General features: G+C 49.9%; 1 protein-coding gene across 1 annotated transcript; it reads right to left on the bottom strand.

The window, feature by feature from the left end:
* Positions 1 to 17,784: 17,784 nt before the first annotated feature.
* On the bottom strand, positions 17,785 to 18,632 carry LOC128725939 (uncharacterized). The gene has a single exon (XM_053819713.1). It carries the CDS (start codon positions 18,615 to 18,617, stop codon positions 17,955 to 17,957), a length of 663 nt encoding a protein of 220 aa, XP_053675688.1. The 5' UTR covers positions 18,618 to 18,632; the 3' UTR covers positions 17,785 to 17,954.
* Positions 18,633 to 19,505: the final 873 nt, after the last annotated feature.

The raw sequence follows: 19,505 nt of genomic DNA on the forward strand, positions 1-19,505 counted from the left end.
CAAACGAACTGTGGTGGGGATGGAGCCTTTTTTTTGTTGCGCATCCTTTATCGACCAAGGATCAATGCTCCGGCGGGTGGGTTTTTGATAACGACCTCGTTTAACCTGTTCCGAGCGATTTGCAGCAAACCTCGCTCCGGGAGAAAGCGAGCAGCACTTTCCACCGTGAAGGGTTTCAAATTTGATCGACTTTTAAACAGGAGAGAGAAAGAGAGATGTTGGGAAAATGCTCGCTCCATTTTCCGGTGCGGTGAAACCTTACCGTTTTGAGTGGCGCTAAAATTCTTCAAACAAATACTCGCGAACCCTAATGCAAGTGCTCAATTAGCTTCGCAGGATGCCAAACCATGTGAAGATCGAAAGTTCTCCTCCTGCAAACTCAACCCGTGGGGTGGTAGGATGTAAAAGAAGCCTTGCAAACGGAAGCAGCTGTGGAAGGAGTAAATCCGGTACGGCTTCAGGCACAGAAAGCCGACGTAAAGCCGCTTTAACCGTTTCCGTTTTGCTTGTTCATCCCAATCGCTTCCATTGAGCCGCTACACGAGCGCGAATGGGGTAGGTCCTGGTTTTTATACGGGTGTAGAGTTCCGGTTCCACCGGGTGCTATTGTTTATCGCACGGCTAATAAGCACAAATCAAGCTGGGCACAATCCGTCCGTCCAGCCGCAAACAACGCAAGCTGTATCTTATCGTAATGGCTTCTTATGCTGTTTTATGTAGCGCGAGCGGGGCTTTAGTGCGCCACTGACTGACCCTGGGCTGACCGGAACGAACCGGGAACTGATGTCAACACGAGATCAGCAGCTCGCTATTGTCCATAAATATCGCACCCGCCGTACCGGGTCGCGCAGATAACCGACGCCAGCAACCCGGGACCGAAGAAGCGCACAAACGGTTGCCGGTCACCCCGCGAAAGCATTACGCCAATTGTGCGATTTCATAAATAACCGTAAACAATGGCGCTGGTTAGTGGACCCTCGCTTTTTTTTGTGGTTGGTTTCTTCTACAGCGTAATGCAGAACCACACGGGTCATGGTTTGATTTAGCCGCTTCACCGGGGGTCCGTGACCCACGCGAGGCGTGCAGCCTTGCGGACCTCGCGGGGTGTTTCCGAAGTGCACTTTATTGAATAAATTAACTGAAAATGGTTCCCACGAGCGGGTAATCCGGTGCGTCCTGGTTCCACAGGCACACACTGCATTGCCACTGCGATTGCAACATCCCTGCGATGGCTTCGTCCTGGGAAGTGGGCCGAACGAGCGAGCGAGCGATCGTGTCTTCCGCAGGATCAGCCTCGGGACACATACACGCGCACACACCCACACACACCCACACATATGCGAGGTTGGCGGTTTTGCGGACGGGGTCTTTGTGGAAATTAATTACCTGCGCGGGAAGAGATTAAATTACCTTTCGCCTTTGCAATAAAACACTCTATTGAATATATATATATATGCCGCAGTTTTGCATGCGTGCGATTGCGCGGGAAGCAGGTGCCACGGGGGCCGGGGGCGTTCAAGGGCACACCAAGGGCGGGTTTTTGGGGGCGCGGAAATTTCGCTATTTGAAGCCGCAGCATTAGCGGGTTTGCGAGCGCGGGCACAAAATGTGTCCGGGGATTGATAACCGGATAAATGAGCGCCCAACGGGGGAGTGGAGCTTGGAGTGCGAGGGCACTAGGTGCGTTTGTGTGGGTGTGAAGGAGCTGTGGTTTCAGGCTAGTGCCATAAACTACGCTCGAGAGCTTTAAGCGAGCTTTTTTGGTGGCGATTTCCGTTTGTCGGAGCGTGTGCTGTAATGGAAGGAGTTGAGTTGCGTTTTAATTCTAAATTTACCACGGAGATGGTGTGTTGAAATAAAACTATTTAACACAGTAAATGACGCTACTCGCTCACAATGAATCTCGCCTCTTCGAATCACGCTTTCCGTGGGTTGAAATTAAAATCAAACGTGTCGAGTCGGAGTTAATTTAAAGCTCGCTTCCAACGGCTCACTTTCACCTCGTGGAAACTGCCCATTTTGGAGGTTGGTTGCCCCCATCTCGGGCAATAAAAGCAAACGAGCGACCACCCCCGATTACCGCTACCAAGAAGCCAATGTCACTCCGAAGCCCGAAAGTATCCCCTCTGACCCCCAGTCCCCCCACCCTGCAAGGCCACCACCCACCGGGCGTCCTGCGTATGTTTAGTGCATTTAAAAGAAGCGATTCGGCAAACATTTGCCTTCATGCGAAAAAAAAAACAAGAAGAAAACCCATCTGCGAAAACCTCCCCTTCTCCACCTGCTGGCCTTGAAACGCAAACACACACCCCACCATGTGTGGGTGGGTGGTGGGAAACGGGTTTATTGTCAATTTCGGGTCGACGATGACGACGCAAATCGTGCACCTTTGGGTGAGCCGTGCGTCCGGCTGCGCCACACGCCACCCACCAAATGAAGACATTTGTGAATTCATAATACATTTTTATGTACTAACAACTCGTAAAAAGGATGCGGCCCGGTGGACCGCGTGGAAGCGAATATTCCACGGCATGCCAGGCATTTGCGCAAAAAAAAAACAAACCTGAAGCTGAGTGAGTGGTTTTTCGGGTGGGTGGGACTGGATTTCTTTTCCCTTTTTACTTTTGCTGCCCTTGAAGGTGGTCCAGGCTGGTGGCAGCCTTCTAGCAGCCATTCTTGAAGGCAGGGATTGTGTGCGCGTTCCGTGCGCACTTGGAAATGCCTTTTCCGGCAAGCCGAAAACACCCCCCCGAATGGAATGAACGGCTCGCGGTTGAGAAGAACAGAAGGAAAACTGGGGGCGCGTGAATGTTGTTTTCAAATTCCCACTGCTGGATAGGTAGAAAAAGGGCCGATCGTGGTGGAGTTAAGGAACGAATCCAGTAACCGCTTGGTATCCGCGAAGAAGATGGCGCAAAGGATTCACCGTTATCCGGAACGCTCATCCGCAATGTGGATCCGGAAAAGCGTGCGCGCGTGCTGGGACACAATTGCGTGCGGGAGCAAATTATAGCGCGGGTTGTGCTTTAAAATACTGTGCGAAAATGTGTTGCTGGAAATGAATAAAAAACGATCCCACGAGAGATCCTGCAGCAGCAGCAACATTTGGCTTTCCTTTTTCGGTGGTCGTTTCCCGATACGTATATTGGTGCTTTCTTTTTTAATCCTCGGGCGCGTTTTTCCCGGCATATCCGACCGGCCGGTGTCACTTCCGGAGGGCAAACGCAGCCTGTGCCGCTTGGGAACGGGTGTTCGAGCGGATGAAGGCGTTCATCGTTCGCCTTCCATAATGCTCCTTCCGTCGGTGCGAACTGTCTCGAAACAAAACATTTAATTTTCATGAACCATGTGGTTGCGGTGGTTAGGGAAAACCTTCCGTTGGGCCTCGGCCAGGGATTCAGACTGTAGGCTGTAGCTTTACCTTGAACCTACCGTGGGATGTGGGCGGAACTGCCGTGCTGGGGGTTCATTCTTATCAAATTAAATGCGTTCTTAGCATCCACTTCAAGGGGACCCCGTTTTACGCTAAGCGCAGGCCCGTTAAATGATGTCTTCGGAATAAAGTGCTTTGAAAGGTGGCCAACTGCCGGTGGATAGGTCGGTGGATGGTGGCGTTTCGTTGGCTTCAAATCGCTGTTTTAACACCCGCTTTATTTGGTACATTTTGTACAACGAGGCGTTCGTGAGGATGGAGTTTGAAGTTTACCGCTTTGAAGGGAAGAAAAGCTTACCAGTGTATTGTTTCTTGTTGGCCTCGCTCGCGAGTAGCCTGAAAACACGCAATCAGCCCAAAATAAAGGGGGCCGCGAGTTTATAAACGGCATCATCTCGGGGGGATTTTTCAATTAGGTTTACCTCTTTTGTTTCGCAAAAGCTCGTGAAAACGCCCGTGACGCTGGGGTTTGGTGGAGCGAATTTGCGAGCGCACCACAACTTTAATTGCCCTGGTGTCGAAATCAAAGCGGCACAATTTTGGAGGTTACGTTTCGTATCGAAATTCGTACCACAAAACGATCGGTCAATGGGTGTTTCTCATTTTCCGCCCACAAACCGTCCAAACAAAATTACGCTTCCACGCTTGCAAAAGGAAGCCTCGGCGCATTTACCAAACGACCACGCACGCGGGGGAGTGCTAATTGTGTGAAACGGGGAAAATTAGACAAAAAAAGGACACCACTGAGTGGCGAGGAAATGAGCGAAATTTAAGCCAATGGGTTTGCTTTTTTTTCTTTTTCTTTGTGTGTGTGTGTTCTCCATTTTGTGGTGTTCCTTTTTCGAGCGAGCTTTTGGGTGCTGATTTTCCGCTCAAGCACACACGCGCCGTCGCTCATGAGGAAAAATGTGGCTTTTTTCTTAGTTCCGTTAGCACGCCGGCCGGGTGAAGCGAGAGGTCCTTTTTTATATCCATGTCGTTGGGGAGGGGGAGGGGGTTTGACGACAGTGCGACCAAATGGCAGAATTAATTTGTTCCCAAAGAAGCAAAGGAAATGGAAATGATTTTCGCATCCCGCAAATCGTTCCTTGCACCACAAATGGTTACAAAAGGAGCCATTCTTTTGATGCACCATGAGCCTGGTTCATGGTCTCTGGGGAGGCACACTTTTGACACAGATACGGGAGTGGTTTTAAGTCGAATTATTGCGAATTTTTGAAACAATTACGAGGAGGCAAAACTTTCCACTAATTTTTGACTCGCTCGTACAAGCGCTCGCAAAGGAAAGTTTTCCTTTCCAATTCATTTTAATTTTACGCTCAGCTTACAACTCCCACCGTTGGTGGGTGGGTGGTTTATGAAACGTCCGGTAAAGCAGCCGGTAGTTTTCTAGTTATTGTCCAGAGCAGGATGCGAAAGCTCGTGCAAAAGGAGTGAGATAGTAACCGTCCTAAGGTTCCGTTTGTGCTTTTTTCTTCGAACACGAAGAGACGACGAGCTCGGTTCGGTAATTACAGCGCGCATTAAGGAAACTTCTTTGCTGGACGACTTCCGAGAAACCGATGCCATCGTTTTGTGCTTTCCCTCGGATCGTAAGGGATCCGGTTAATTTTTAATTCAAATGCCTTTTTTCTGTTCTGTGTCTCTCGTCCATTCCCTTAAGCTCGACGCCCATTCGGCGCAGTCAACGCTTGCTGGGACCACCGTTCGAGCGGATCATCATCATTTCGATTTAATCCCAGCAGGCGCTGCACGGTCGTTTGCCATCATTGGCGGTTCGGTACGTTGTAATGGCAGGCTTTGTGGATGAGCTGTCAAACGCAAAAAGGGGGAACAAAATCATACTCCAACACCAGCCCCAAAACCATTGGCTAATTGCTCCCGTGACAGTCCCGAGCCGCGTTGGGAAAAGCTCACCGATTTGGCGGGGGTCCGGTTCGGCATTAAACATGTACCAGCGTTGATTGGGTTCGGTCCCGCTCGACATCAGAAATCACAGCCACCGGGACACGCGGGGACGTTTGATTACGATCTGCGCTGTACACGCGCGTATCGAGTTGGCGCGAATCTTCTCGACACGCAGCCGGACAGAAGCAAACGGAATAATTCATGCGATTGAGACGCTTCAGGGGTGCGGAAGTTCCAAATCGCACCCCGAGCTATATCCACCGACCGTGATGGATGAGAGTACTGCGACGTTTCGGTACGGCGAATGGGAAGCCAACCAACATGTGCCCAAACCCTTTGGCGTGGGTGCGCTACAACGCTAATGGGTCGCGTTCCCAGGATTCAGCGCAGCGCACTGCACTAATCCGGTTGATCGAAATGCAATTTTTATCATCCCGCCCGTGTGCAGCTTCCGGTGCCGTTGACACAGTTTTCGCTTTGGGTTGCCACCGGGCGCAATTTGATGATTGGTTGACCGGACCGGTGGTCGGGAATCGATTAAGCAGGGATTGTTGCTGAGCGCGGCAACAAATGCGAATTGGAAACAGCAACAATCCAACCAAAAACAACAAATACAACAAAAAACCCCAAATGAAAACAATCGCCAATGGTGGGGAATGATTTTACGTGCCACTAAATCATTCAAATTGATGCTCGGCTCGATTGTGGGGATGATATTTTTTACCTCGCGTGCGGGATTAACAGGTTGGCAGCACGTTTTAAGCTGGGATTTATTATTTTGCCTGCTTTGCCCACCAGCAGGAGTATTTGTTGCTTCTTTTGATTTAAAATTTTGAACCAAATACATTCGGAATTGAAATCAGCTTTGGTGCTGGTTTTTTTTTCTTTCTTTCCATACTTTTATTCCATCGGGTTAATGTTGTCCCCAACCGGAGCGCTCGGTTGAAGTGCTTCCCACAAAATAAGTGCACCATTTTATTTTAATTAACAATAGAGATGAAAGACGGTAATGATCTATTAGAAGCGTTTCGTCAGGACGAAGGTGGCACGTATCTGCCGGAATACCTCGTGTCACGCTTCAACCGGAAATGAATGGAGCGTTGAAAGGACGCAGGGCAACGAAAATGAAAAAAAAAACATAAAACGACAGCAGGAACTCACTCACAAACACATCAAAAACAGGGCAACGGGAATGGCGACATCTGTCACGGTATGAAAATGTCTTCCTGACGATGCCGGAGAACTTTTCACCCCAGCACCGCAGATACTTATTGTCGTGCGTCTGGGATGACGTGCATGAAGTGCCCGCCCGAGAGCGTTTTGGTTGACCTGTGAGCAGCGAACAAAACAAAAAAAAACGAAAGAAATGGTAAAGAAAAGCCGGTTTCCCCGTCCCCAAAAACGGAAGCAAAACCCGGCCGAATGTGCTTTTGCGCTGGCAGGCTTTGAATTTTTTGTTCTTGCTTCCATCTTCCACCCGTTTAACAGCACCTTCGAGGTGGAGCGTAAGGAAGCGAACTTTTCACCTTCGGGCACGGGCAGCTTGGCAGCTTGAAGAACAATTTCTCGCCTCAAGCAATGGCTTTTTTCGCCCCACCATTGCTCCCGGTTTCGTTACGCTCGCAAAGGTTGGAAGCTGCTGGGGGCTTTTTTTTTGTGAAGACAAGACAAATATGCGCCGGAAAAGAAGGAAATAGACGGACAGGAAAATGAGAAAGTCGATCCGGATGGCGGGGAGTGGGTACCCAAACGTACGGAAGAATTTGCTTGCAGTCAACACTGAAACAATGTTTGGAGTTTGTTTTCACACGCTTTTGTGCAAACGTTCGTTTTTTCAACCGGTGTGCCGGAAAACCCACCCGCACTAGCTTCGGGTTTGGAAGCGTGGGTGGTGCACGGCGGGTAGATGACTTAAAATAAATCACGTTGCAACCCCGAGACCGCCCGGAGGATGTGCAACGGTGCCAGATTACTTTAAATGGCTTTGTTTCACTCACAGGCGAAAGGGCCGGTGTAAAGTTTTCCGTCTTGAGAGCAGAAATCGGAACGGTTTCGAGTTCGGAGTGCATCGCTTTGCAGCGGATTCCAGCCGGGTTTCGCTGCTTAATGGAAAACTCCTCCGAGACGTCGCGTACTCGCATTCCACGCGCTGCTAGTGGTATCGTTTCGATCCGCTAGTGGGGAAAAGCTAAAGCTACCGAGGCCGCCGATTGTAATCGAATCGTTGACAGCGTAGGGATCCTTCGTCCTTTGCGATCCACCGCCTACTTCGCTCCCGCGGCGACCGAATGACAGCTGCGATACTGCTGCCGGTGTTTACATTTGCGGCTCGAAGGACTCGAAGCGCTTTCCACGGCACCATTGCAATCCTGGCCGGAACGAGCGAACTTGCACGAAAGTGCTGAGCGCACCTGGTTTTCTTGTCCATTTTCCCTCTATCGCACTCGCTCGATCGAACGACGATGGAACCCAGTTGGGAGAGGCTAAATCGGAGCGAGGTGCTTCCGGTAAGTCGATACTTTGGCGAATCAATCGAACGAATTTCACAGATTTCGCTTCGTGAAGTTTTCTCGATTGAAGTGCGACGGGGCCGTCTTATCATTCTTCCCATCGCCATGACCCTTCACGAGTTGACGATGGAAGTTCGAGCGCATATATTGGCAGAGGACAGACTCAGGACAACCTCCTGCCAGTTCGCAGGATACCGATGAAATGCATCGTAAAGCGACCAAGGCGTCATCCCGGGCGGTGGGCAGGAAGCACTATGCAAATGGCGGTTTGATAGCCCACCAGCAGCTTAATTAGTTGACTGGAAAGCGACCGGGTTGGTTTGGGATGTGCATGTCCACTGACCGAGAGAGAGAGAGAAAGAGAGTGAGGTACGCCGTGAAATATGATCGGTGTAATTATCGCGCTCGCCTCGTAAAACTAATGCGGCCATACGGCCACGATATGATGCATAAAAATGGTAATGAGTCGGGTGAGTTCATTTTCCCACAGAGCGCGAGAGATGGAGCGGCCATTAATGTGCATACGACGGGGGTTTGGTTGGTTCCGCGGTGGAAGATAATGAGTAGAAGCTCTCTTTGCTCAGTCGTTCGGGTACATGACAATAATATGAAAAAAAGTCCCCAACAGCAACTTACAACCCACCGCCACGCGATACGCACGTGCCTTTCGGGTAGAAAAGAGTGTCCTTTTTGTTATGCCTTTTTTAGATTGTTATTTTTTACGGTATCCGAGCTGTAACAGACGACACATTCCTTTGTCTTGTGGGGTTGTGAAAAGAAACGAAAAACGTAGACGAAAATATGCCTCGTCCGAGCCTGACATCTGTTTACGGATTCGATCGGAAAAGGCACTCGAAGACATTGCATAATGAAAATGCATAACGATAACGATGGCCGGCCGCAGGGCTACATTATTCGGGCGTGTTTTTCACTTTCACGCGAAAAAAAGGACCGCACACGGCCCCATTCCGTTTGGGGGGGAGGTTTCGGACGAATTGATGTTGCTTCTATTTGGTCTCCCACCAGCCAGTCAGCCAACCAGCCAGGATTCGTTTTGTTTCTCGTTCTGGGGTTTTCCGAGTGCCGGGTGGTGGCGTTTTTTTCTCTCTCTCCCTTTCGGTTGTTTCTTTACTGGTTCCTATTGCCTCGCTGGCCGCCGGTGTTTCGCCGGTGAAGGATGGGAAACTTTTCCCATTCACTCGAGTGCATCAGCAAGGGAAATGCCGCCCTAACTCGAGATAATACATTCTTCGGCGGGGGTGCGCACCTTCTCGCGGCCATTGTCGCTCGGGTGCGCCATTTTGCTGGCGTGGCTTTCGGGTTTTGCCGGCGCAAGCGGTGGAGAACGACGGGCGCGTGGCAGAAAGTCGGACAAGAATATGAAAAGTTTGCAGAATATTTGCCAGCCACGGTATGAGCTGCCAACCGGTACCGGTTGCGATGGGGTGGAAACGAAAAAAAAATAAACGCGAAAAAAAAATCATTCATCATTATGTCAGCCCTCATCGGAGTGGGCCATGAGAAGAAGGTGAGAAGGGCAGCGATAAAAAAAAATATTCAAAAAAAAAGAAGCAAGCGCAACAAGAAGGAAGAAACCGGGTCGAAGGAGGCATTGAGCACCGTTTTTTCGCCGGTGCAGCAAACCCTCTGGCTGGGTGGGTGGAATACGGATAACATTGGAGAAAGTGAGGGGGAGGGGTGAGTGGGCGGAACAAAAAACTCAATTTGCTGGAAAAATCAAGCGTCGCGAGAAAAGTTTCGACAGAGCGCTTTATTCCCCGCGCATATTATGTTATTCGCGTTTGCGAATCTTTGGTATATATATATTTTTTTTCTTTCGTTCATTTTCTCCCCCTTTTGCAAGCTCGTTTCGTTCGCTGTGTTGATCGAAGAATGGATTCGTTTCGGTGGGAGGGGTGGCTTTTTCCTTTCGCTGCCCTACCGCGTATGCGCTTCCTTCCCGTCCCGTGAGTGAATAAAGCGTGTTATTATTTCTTTCTGGTGCTCCCCAGCTCCCGGTGTACCGATGCCGGAAAAGGGGAGCGAATTTCGCAATGCTGGCACCGAAAAGTGACACTCCACGCCAACGGACGACCAACCCTCCTTTTTTTCACCGACACACCGGGACGACTCAACTTTGATTGTGTTGATAATTGATGAGACGTACTAAAATGTGTAAATAAAATGAGAGCCACACGGAACCGAGAGGAGTTCTTTCTGTGCCCATTCCTGCTGGTGGGGTGGGAATAAAATTTCCTCCTACCAAAATAAGACCAAAAAAATTATAATGGACAAACGGAAGGTGTGCTCGAAATAGAAATAAAACTTTACCACCCATAACGTGGCTTCCGGTAAGAAGCAGCCTGCCCACTTGGACGCAACCGGCAAACCCCGAAACCATCCCCAACGGGGGTGAAACAATAAAATCGGTATTGATCTCAGGATTAAGCATCCATTAGGTTGATTGCGGGATCAGCGGCTCGAAGGACACCAATGGGGTGGTAAACGCAACAAACAAAAAAATAAATAAACCCCAAACACCAGTAAGCCAACGGCTACGTCTGCAATGAATTTCCAGGGATAATGGGCACATCCTGCAGGCGTCATTTTAATTTACACCCATTTGGATCACCGCAAAATGGGGTTCTCCCCCGTTTTTGTGCGTTGACAAATACCGACCAGGTTGATGATGTGATACATGTCGGGGGCGTTGTTTTTTTCTAGCAGACACTTGGCTGGTCGTCTTTCACCAGAGTGACCCGGTTTTTTTTATGACGCCACATAAAAACAGGGTTCAGCAGGGTTTAATCCGTCAAATACACCGCGCTGTAAACGGCGCCGTCTCATAATGTCCAATAATTCCTGGGAATAAAGAGACAGCGAGAGAAAGAAAAAGAGAAGGAGATTCAGGACGAACGGTTGCCATTGTGCTTGGTTTTCACGCGGCACGTGAAAGAGCCATTTGTGCACCGTTTCGGGCGCGTTCCTTTTGACAGGACACCGGTTCCCATTGCACTTTGCAGGTGTGTGCGTCTGTGTGTATCGTTCTGGAGAGTGGTTATCTGTCCTTCGCTTGGAAGGGGAAGCTTTTTGACGAACGTTACGAGATACGAGCGGTAATAATTGGACTGAAAAGACACCGTGTTTTTCGTGGATAGGACCATCACGATACGCTCCTGTGCGAGTGAGAGTGTCCCTTTTCCGCCCGGTATGTCAAAGAAAGCCAGATCAAAGTTTGCCATGCAACTTCGGTGCCGTTGTTATGGAGATAAAGATCGGCCATGCTTTTCTGCGTGGGGTGGTACTGCTTCCAAGAGGGTAAATGAGCAGCGAAAAGCTAGCATGTTCCTGCAACGGGATCACGTGTACGTACCGGTTGTATCAACGTTGTTGATCCATCATTCTTTCCTCGGTTAGTTACTGCTCTGGAACACCGTTCTTGCGAGCCACGCTAACCAGCCCCATTCGTGTGGTTCGTTAGTCAAAAACGGTGCCTCCGCAAGCTACGGTAAGTTCCCGGCAAACTACTCGCGCGCCTGACAAGTTCACTAATGATGTTCCCCGAACCCGGCGTCGATTGTTTGAGTTTCGTTTCAAGGGTCGTTTACGGCCTGGGGAAGGTTTTGGGCCTTGTCACTTCACCGGTGGATTGGATAAATTAAGTTTACTTCCAGCGGGATGTTCCACACTCGGGTATTGAAACCCGAGTGTTAGGAATTCGAACGGGCAACGGTGGGATGTTCAGCTCGACGGGAACGTTGGAACGATTTTTGAAAAGCCGTTCTTCTCCAACCACAAGCGTAGAAGCAGGACCTTTTTCTCCAGTCAATCGCCTAATCGGCCGTGATTGACTTGTTGGCTTTTGCGCTCAAGGATGCGTCCACCCGGCGTGGGCAGGGTTTTCCCGGTTTTTTGGGTCCGTCCACTCGCCTTTTGATCAACGTGTGGCCGCCCACGCTGTCCGTCTTTTCGGTGCGGGAAGCGCTTCCGGCTACATCAAAAGGATGCCGGATGCGTGCCGGACCCGGGAAGGAAGCCAGTCGATAAATTATCGATTCGCCAGATTGATGTCGCTTAAGGATGCGTGTGCGACGGCTTCGGAATTGGGTCCATTTCGCGCATCGTTGCCCTCGCAGTCCGATTCGATTAGGTGACCAATTGCACGGAACGCTCGGTGCGGAACGATGCAGAAGCAGGACCAGGTCCTGGCAGGACTGGATTACCCGGAAGGATCCGGTATTCTTTCCCACGTGGTCGTACGACGTCGTTCGGTCGTCTACAGCCCTGTTGTTTACCAGCCATTTAGTTAAATGGACGTAGTAAATTCGTGTTCTCTTCATGGATTGCACCCCTTGCTAGAAGAGGGATGCTTAGGCAGACGACCCTGATCATGTATCCTTGAGGATAAATAGAGCCACCCAGGGCAGCGGCCAGATGCATATCTGCTTTCGATAGCATGAACGGCAGATTGGCTTCGTAAACAATTAGAAAGATGAACGAACTTTCGGATAAATGTGCTCCCTGCAGGCAAACGCATTCATTGAAGCCATCTCGTCCTGTTCCGGACTCCGAACCGATAACGGTACGCAACGTTGGGAGAATTTACGTTATCAAACCTCAGCTCGATTACTTCATTCATGGAATATTTAGCACTACTATCGATTTCCTCATAATGCTTTTATTGTAATTTGATGAATCGCTCTCTTGATATAATAATAGTCATCACAAGAAAACCCGTGTTTATACAACCAGCTGCAGTTCTTCATTTCCGTATACAACCGATGCTGCATAGAAAATCGCCTATAATTGCACGAATTTGCAGTGTTTAATCGTTGAGAGCAAACATGCTCCTCCATATGGGGTCTCTTTAACTGCCACCAGTGCGGCATTTCTCATACGAAGAAAAACATTTCTTTCTTACAATGCTGTCCGCTGCTGCCTCTAGCGCACGTTTCCCATTAATCTCAGCAGGCCGGTATTAATCTTGCGCCCGAAAACAAAATGTCGCCCCGGGTTTTTTTTGGCCCACAGATCGAAAGCAACATTCGCAGCGCCGCTGATAATTAAACGTTCATTTATCACGGGCGGACCTGTGTTCGTTTTCGCCGTCGGATGGTTTGTTTTCCCGCCAGCTGTATGCTCCGCATCACATGTACATGTAGCCGTTGTTTTTGCCCCGACAGACAGGATGACAGCAAAACAAAAAAAAAGAAAGAAAGAAAAACCTCGAGAAGTCGATGGAAATGGGCGGCAAATCGGACCACCGAATGCTGCCCGAGACGTCGTGAGACGTTTCGGTGGGCCACAGTTGGGTTCGGAAAATTCCACCCACCGACAGCCGGACCGCCTGGGCCGGGACATTGTTTCCGATGTACGCATCGGTGGGGGCGCTGGCTCCTCCACATGGCGCGGCCGTAACACGCCCCCCCCCCCAAAACGTCCAAGAAACAGTAATGCGCCAAAGATAGGGCAGAAAAAGTGTTTGTGGAAATTTATTGCGGTCAAAAAGCCACATTTATCATACGCCGTGGCTGGAGCACGCTGCAGGACGGCAAAGAAAAGCCAGTCGCCCAATGGACGGGGCGGGTAACGGTTTGCGAAAGTTTGCGCTTCTTTTCTTGGCAGAAACTTTGCATCCACTGCGTTCGCCTTGTCCTTCTGTTGGTGGTGACCTCGTGTTTTGTGTGTGTGTCTGTGTGGGAGCACGTGGGTGAGGAGTTTGTTCGAGAGTTTACCGGGTGGTAAGGTCCTCCTATAGCGATAACGACCGCTTTAGATATGCCCGGGAAGCTGCACCGAACAACTGCCTCTAAACAGCTCGGGAGGGGCTTTCACGCGAGCTGTAGGACGACAGCACAATGTTTCTTGCTGATGCTGACACCCACATACAGGGTGGTCGGGCGGGATTTGGGAGTGTATCGGTGACAATCGGCTTCCGGGAAGGAAATCTTGAAAGTTTACCAGTCAAAAGTTGTGCGTTTTTGATGCACTTAAGAGAGAGAGAGAGACAGAGCGTTCGAGGAAGCGATCCGTATTTGCGTGATTAGCTGTTGAATTTGTTCGATTATGTTTTAATTTTGTACTCGGAATTTCTAGCATTTAAAGATCAAGAAGCTAGCGAAAGATCACAAAAAGTAGTGCATGAGGCAGAGAAAAGTATCACACCGTTGATGCATTTTCCAAAACCCAACACAGTTTTCCAACAGCTTGTGAAAATGAGGGTTTTTTCCTTAAATACACATACACACGGTTTCCGCCCACACGCCTGAGCAACACCAGACGCGTTGAACCTGTTAAATCCTGCAATTGATTCGCGTGCTTCGAACCGTAATCTTCCACCCCCTAAGGGCCGCATTATTCATTTGCATTATTCAACGCGACCCGAAAACGATCGTTTTTGGGTCGGTGCTTGATTTTATTATGAACCAGCCAGACATGGTGCTGGCCATTTCTCTCGAGGGGTTCGAAAAGGGGTGAGTAAATAAAAGGGAATTATAAAAAACAAAAACGGGAGAACAATTAATACGTGCAAGCCGCAGATATTATTTTGATTATCCAGCGCGTGCTCGAAATGGTAGCGCGTGTATGATCGCGGTTCGATGCCGCGTGCGGATGTAATGTTTTAATTAATTTAATGAATTTCGGTGCCGGGTTTTGCTAGGGTATCAGCGTGTACTTTTCGCGGTGTGCCAACACACGTACGCGTTGGTTGAGGCGTATATTTACGGCATGAGAACGTAGGGTTTGCATTTTCCGGCTCCCGAAAAAGCAATCGTTCACATGAACCCGATCCTCGTTTTCGGATGCGTTCGATCGAACTCGAGTAACCCCGGGGGTGGTCGGACCGGGATGGTATGCATGGAAAAATAATTTCGATCTGATCGCGGTCAGGTGTGGAAGTTAATATTTGCCAACCGGATTGGCCGTGGTGGGGGAGATGCTTTGCGTTTGCTTAAATTTTAATTCGCATTATTTCCGGTACACTCGGCGGTTGAGGGCATTATTTACTGTGGGCATCGATTGAGAGAACAAGAAAATAAATCCCTCATCAACACCCACTTCCGGATCGTTATTGCGATTGGGTGAGTTATAACTCATCATTTCACCAGAGAAAGAGAGGGAGTGAGAATACCTCCAGCAAAATCGTAATTATGTTTCGCTCGCCCATTCATTTCAATTACCAATTCTTACTAACGCATTACGAAAGAAAAAGAAACACATTTTTGTAGGAATAGGAACCGGAATGGATCTTACGAAAAAAAAACAAAAACGAGACCGTCTATTAAAGAGCCCTAAATGGAAGCGTCCATCTTCTGTCCGTTACGTCGCGTTGGCTTCCGTTTGATAGCATTTTCAACCCCTCGAAAGAATACCCCCACGGTAAAATTGCATTAATAAAAAAAAACACTTTCAAAATGGAGAAATGATTGCCCCATCGGAGGATGCTCCCTCAGCGAAGCCTCTTCGTGGTAGGTCGATCGATTGTTTTCGTCCTACTTGATCTTCCCCGGGAAATGTTGCCTTCCACGTGGTTGGTACAAAAGCAAGCCATAATCTCGTGACGGGAAACCCTTTTCTGCAATTCAAGAATGATAGAGAGAGAAAGAGAGAGAGAGAGCAAACGAGACGGAACCACGCAGCGGTCGCCTTTCTAATGGTTCCGGCAAACGATGGTCCAACCATCACGTCAGTCAGCTCGCGCCGTTGGGCTCCCGGCGCAAAACAAGCATAAGTCATAACCATTAAAAAGCATCTCCCCGGTCGGTCGGGAGACACTGCGGCCGGGTGGTGGGTGGCCGCGCTAATGACCGGAAATGGTTGTCGAGGCGCGGGCTCCCGGAGCGAAACACCGGTTCCAGGGGCAGGATGTGTAAACTAATGGTGACCGGTTCCGTGACCTGTTTGCCACACGGTTTCCGGCCGACCGACCAACTCGTCCTCCTATGGCGATGCCGATGACGACGGCGACGGCGACAGCGACGATGATGATGATGATGATGTTGGAACGGAGAGTTGAACGTTTGAATAAATTAGACGGTAATGGCCGCCAAGCTGCTCCCCCGGTGCCATTAAGCTGTTACCTGTACGCAATAATGAAAGAGGACGTTGCAGTAGTTCCGGGCGTGGGACGAGCCCGGTTTGCGATCGTCGGTTGTCCCGAGCTAGGGTTGTAGCCATAAGGTATCGATATTTTTTTTTGCAGCGTTTTGATACGGTTACGGTGCGATGATTTAAGGCCCAACGGATGCGTGCCCTTTTAACTTCGCAGCTTGTTTGTAGGTGATTTTTTTTCTGATGTCCTGCGGCCCTTCGGAGTGAACTTTTTAGCGCTATGTTTACCATCCTTACATTCATTTGAACGGACGTTGTTAGCTCGAAACGTTCGACGGCAGGAATTTCCAGGAAGCATAAGTCAACGTGGAGAAGGAAAAAAAATCCCCGACACAACGTTCCCTTTTGATGCTGATGTTTGCAAATCTGTTTGTTTCTACCTTAAACCGGCTCATCCTTAATACAGGAAGAGGTTCCGTCGTCAAGCTGGGCTGCACAAACTGCAGGTGTTGTTAATTTTCTTGAGAAAACCAATTAAATCGCACCCGGCCGTGGTGAGAAATGTGCCACAATCGTATGATTAAGATGGAAGCGTTCGTCCCGGGACGCATTCGATTTATTTTATGCACACACACGTTCCCCGGCCGTTTGCACGAGTGGCAAACAATTACTATCTCCTGGAAGGCGCTCAAACATCGCCACACCTGGGCGGAATGGCATTAAGCATCCTGGGTGCGAAATCGATTGTGAATCTATCATTGCCGTCCGTCCGGTGCCGTCTAGACCGTCCGAAGGCTGGCTGCGTCATAGTCGTCCTGTCGGCTTGCCGGGTGTTTCCACTCACAGGCGAGAAAGATAAATCTAATCAAAGGATACAATATCTCGCCCCCCAGATTGGTGATGGGCGCCGGAACGCTGGCAGTGTGGTGTGATTTATTTACGCCTAAGTGCTCCAAAACACTTGTAACGCTGGGCAGCGTATGTGTGCACACTCCCTAGGCTGTGTTCGTGCGTTTGTGTACGGGACTTATCCTGATAAGACGGCAGCCAGGGAGGATGATAAGGCGAGAATGAGAGAGAAAGAGAGAGAGAGAGAGAGAGAAAGAGAGAACGTAACCAAGGACGAAACGGGGAAGACATATTACTCCGAAACAAATTCGAAATGCGATCAAATGTCACCCGTAATGTGGCCAATGTTCGAAATAGTAGGCCGGTTGGAACGGAGCGCAGGATGTCATGAGGACAAACGTTCTTTCTAGTATGGGAAGCTGTGTTGGTGTGTATGTTTGTGCGTGTGTGTGGGGGCATTTATTTTTCATGAAAATCGCTCCCCCAAACCACGCAACATCTCGAAGTCAGGGAAACTTCGCGTACAAAAGCCATCGCGTGTTTTAGCCTTTGGTGCGGGCCTTTGTTTGTGTGTGTGTGTGTTTCTGGGGGGGGGGGGGGGGGGGGTTGAAAATGACCTCCAGCGTGTGGTTCAGTTTCACTTGACCCTCTCCAACGCCCAACCCAACCGGTGTCTCGTTGCATGAACGTCTCGCAAGATGGAGCTGTTCTCGTGCTACCTGTGCCGTTGATCCTTAGCGCACGAAAGTAGCCCAACTCGTCAGCCACCGTCAGCGGGTGGTCCCAACGGTGGTAAACTGTTGAGAGCGTTTTTATGTCCCCATCGCAAAACCTGTCAGCCGCGGGACAGAACCAACCCGGCCGAGGACCCGACTGTCGCGTGACGGGGGACAAATGAAACATGTCACTCGACGGGAGACTCACTTTATTGACTCGGACGTTTCATCCTGCAGGGGGTGAGTGAGCGTACGACCAAACGCCACTCTTGTGCCAGCGGGAAAGAAAAGACCGGTTCAACATGGCCACCGGCTAGAGGTCTCCATTTGCACACAGAGCATCCACGTCCTTGGAGGCTTTTTCTCGGCCAAGGATAAACGTTTTCGTCCGTCTGGACTTCTACACCCACCGAGAGACACGGTCACACACGGTCAACGAAGGATATGTTTATTTGCGATCGCACACAAGCAACTTGTCTTATAGCACTACGATAGCGTTCCATTATTCGTTCGCGCACTGACGATACCCTCGAGATTGCGTTTCGTGGCGAGCGTCCGCGTTAGGGTTCCATTCGCAAGCATAACGCTTCGCTCCAGCTGCTGGTTCGCCGTCTTCAGCAGCTTGATTTGTTCCTGCAGCTCAATCGCCTCCGTATTGCGGGTATCGTGCTGCTCGCGAAGTTTGTCCGTCTCCACCACAACGCGCCCATTCTCGTTGTCCAGCTGGGTGAACATTTGCTTCAGCAGTTCCACATCATCGGCACCGGGCTGGTCGTGGCCTACTGACGAGTGCGCAAGTTTGTTCGAGACGTACGTTTCCATGGCTAGCTTGGACGACTTCAACCGTGCTTTATCACTCTGCAGTCGATCGAGTATCGGTCCCAGGGAGCGATGGGCTTCCTTGCGATCTTCCGTGTAAACGGTGCCAAAATCGTTAGCCATCCTCTGCAGGGTGGTTTGGATGGTGTCCATGTAGGTGGCATAGGGTGTACAGTACGTGAACCACGCGTGCACGTGTGAGGCAGCGATTAAGCACAGAAGCACCACGGTGAACGTTTGCGTCCGAGCGGTGATCCTCATCGTTGTGCGAGATGCTAGTTGCGGTTGCGAAGGTCTAACTGAAACTGTGTGCCAGATTGAGTCCGACATCGCGATCAACGAAGACTGTAACAGGTCACTAAGGGTGTGTGATTCCCAGGGAACTACGAATTGCAGGGGATCCCCGGTGTAGAAATCACTCCGCTTATGTAGCGATTGTTGACGGTTTCCGTGCGATAGTGGGATGCTGCGATAAGGGATTTGTTTTCGCCGTTTGCCATCACCACTACCAGCGGGCACGAAGAAAGAGGCATTTCACAGTGCACAGTGCTGTTGGTACATGATCTTTCTGGTGTTACGATTAGCCTCAATGAATATTGCTGTGCGAATTTATTTTTTATCATAAGTCACATTTATTGGACAACATGACACTTCTAACTGCTGCTAACTCCCTAACCCTGTACGGTGAGGGGATTATCGTTGATCTTCGCCTGCAGCTTAAGGATATCCTTTTCCGCGATCGCGACCGAGCTGGCTATTTCTTGTTGCCGCGATTGAAGCTCCTGCTTTCGTTGTTCCAACTTGCTCAGCTGGCTCTTGTATGCGTCGATTTCGGTGTTTACATTTTGGTTCATTTCCTCCAGCACGGACAGCTGGCGCCGTTGGAACGTATTTCGCTCCTCGACGTGACGGAAGACTTTCTCCAGCTTTGCAGTATCGTCTAGCAGTCCGTTCGGTATGATACCGAACTGGTTCAGCTTGCCACGCACGAATGTTGCCATCTTGTCTACATACCGACTGTTCCCGTTGTGGATGGTATCGAATCTATCCAACAGCAGCTGCAACCGATCGTCAGTGTTTCGGTGGGTGTAGAACGGTTGCGATTGCAGCGTATAAGCAGCATCAGTTATTGAACCGTCAATGAGCCGCAACTGCTCCCTGATCGCATCGCAGGTACTTTGTTTCATCAGCCCATGGCTGCCGGCACTTAGCAGGATG

The sequence above is a fragment of the Anopheles nili genome, chromosome 3 (assembly GCF_943737925.1).
Source record: "Anopheles nili chromosome 3, idAnoNiliSN_F5_01, whole genome shotgun sequence".
Lineage (NCBI taxonomy): Eukaryota > Metazoa > Arthropoda > Insecta > Diptera > Culicidae > Anopheles > Anopheles nili.

Bases quoted from the DNA above. Each gene is read 5' to 3' on its own strand.
- LOC128725939 (XM_053819713.1), bottom strand. From the start codon at position 18,617: ATGTCGGACTCAATCTGGCACACAGTTTCAGTTAGACCTTCGCAACCG.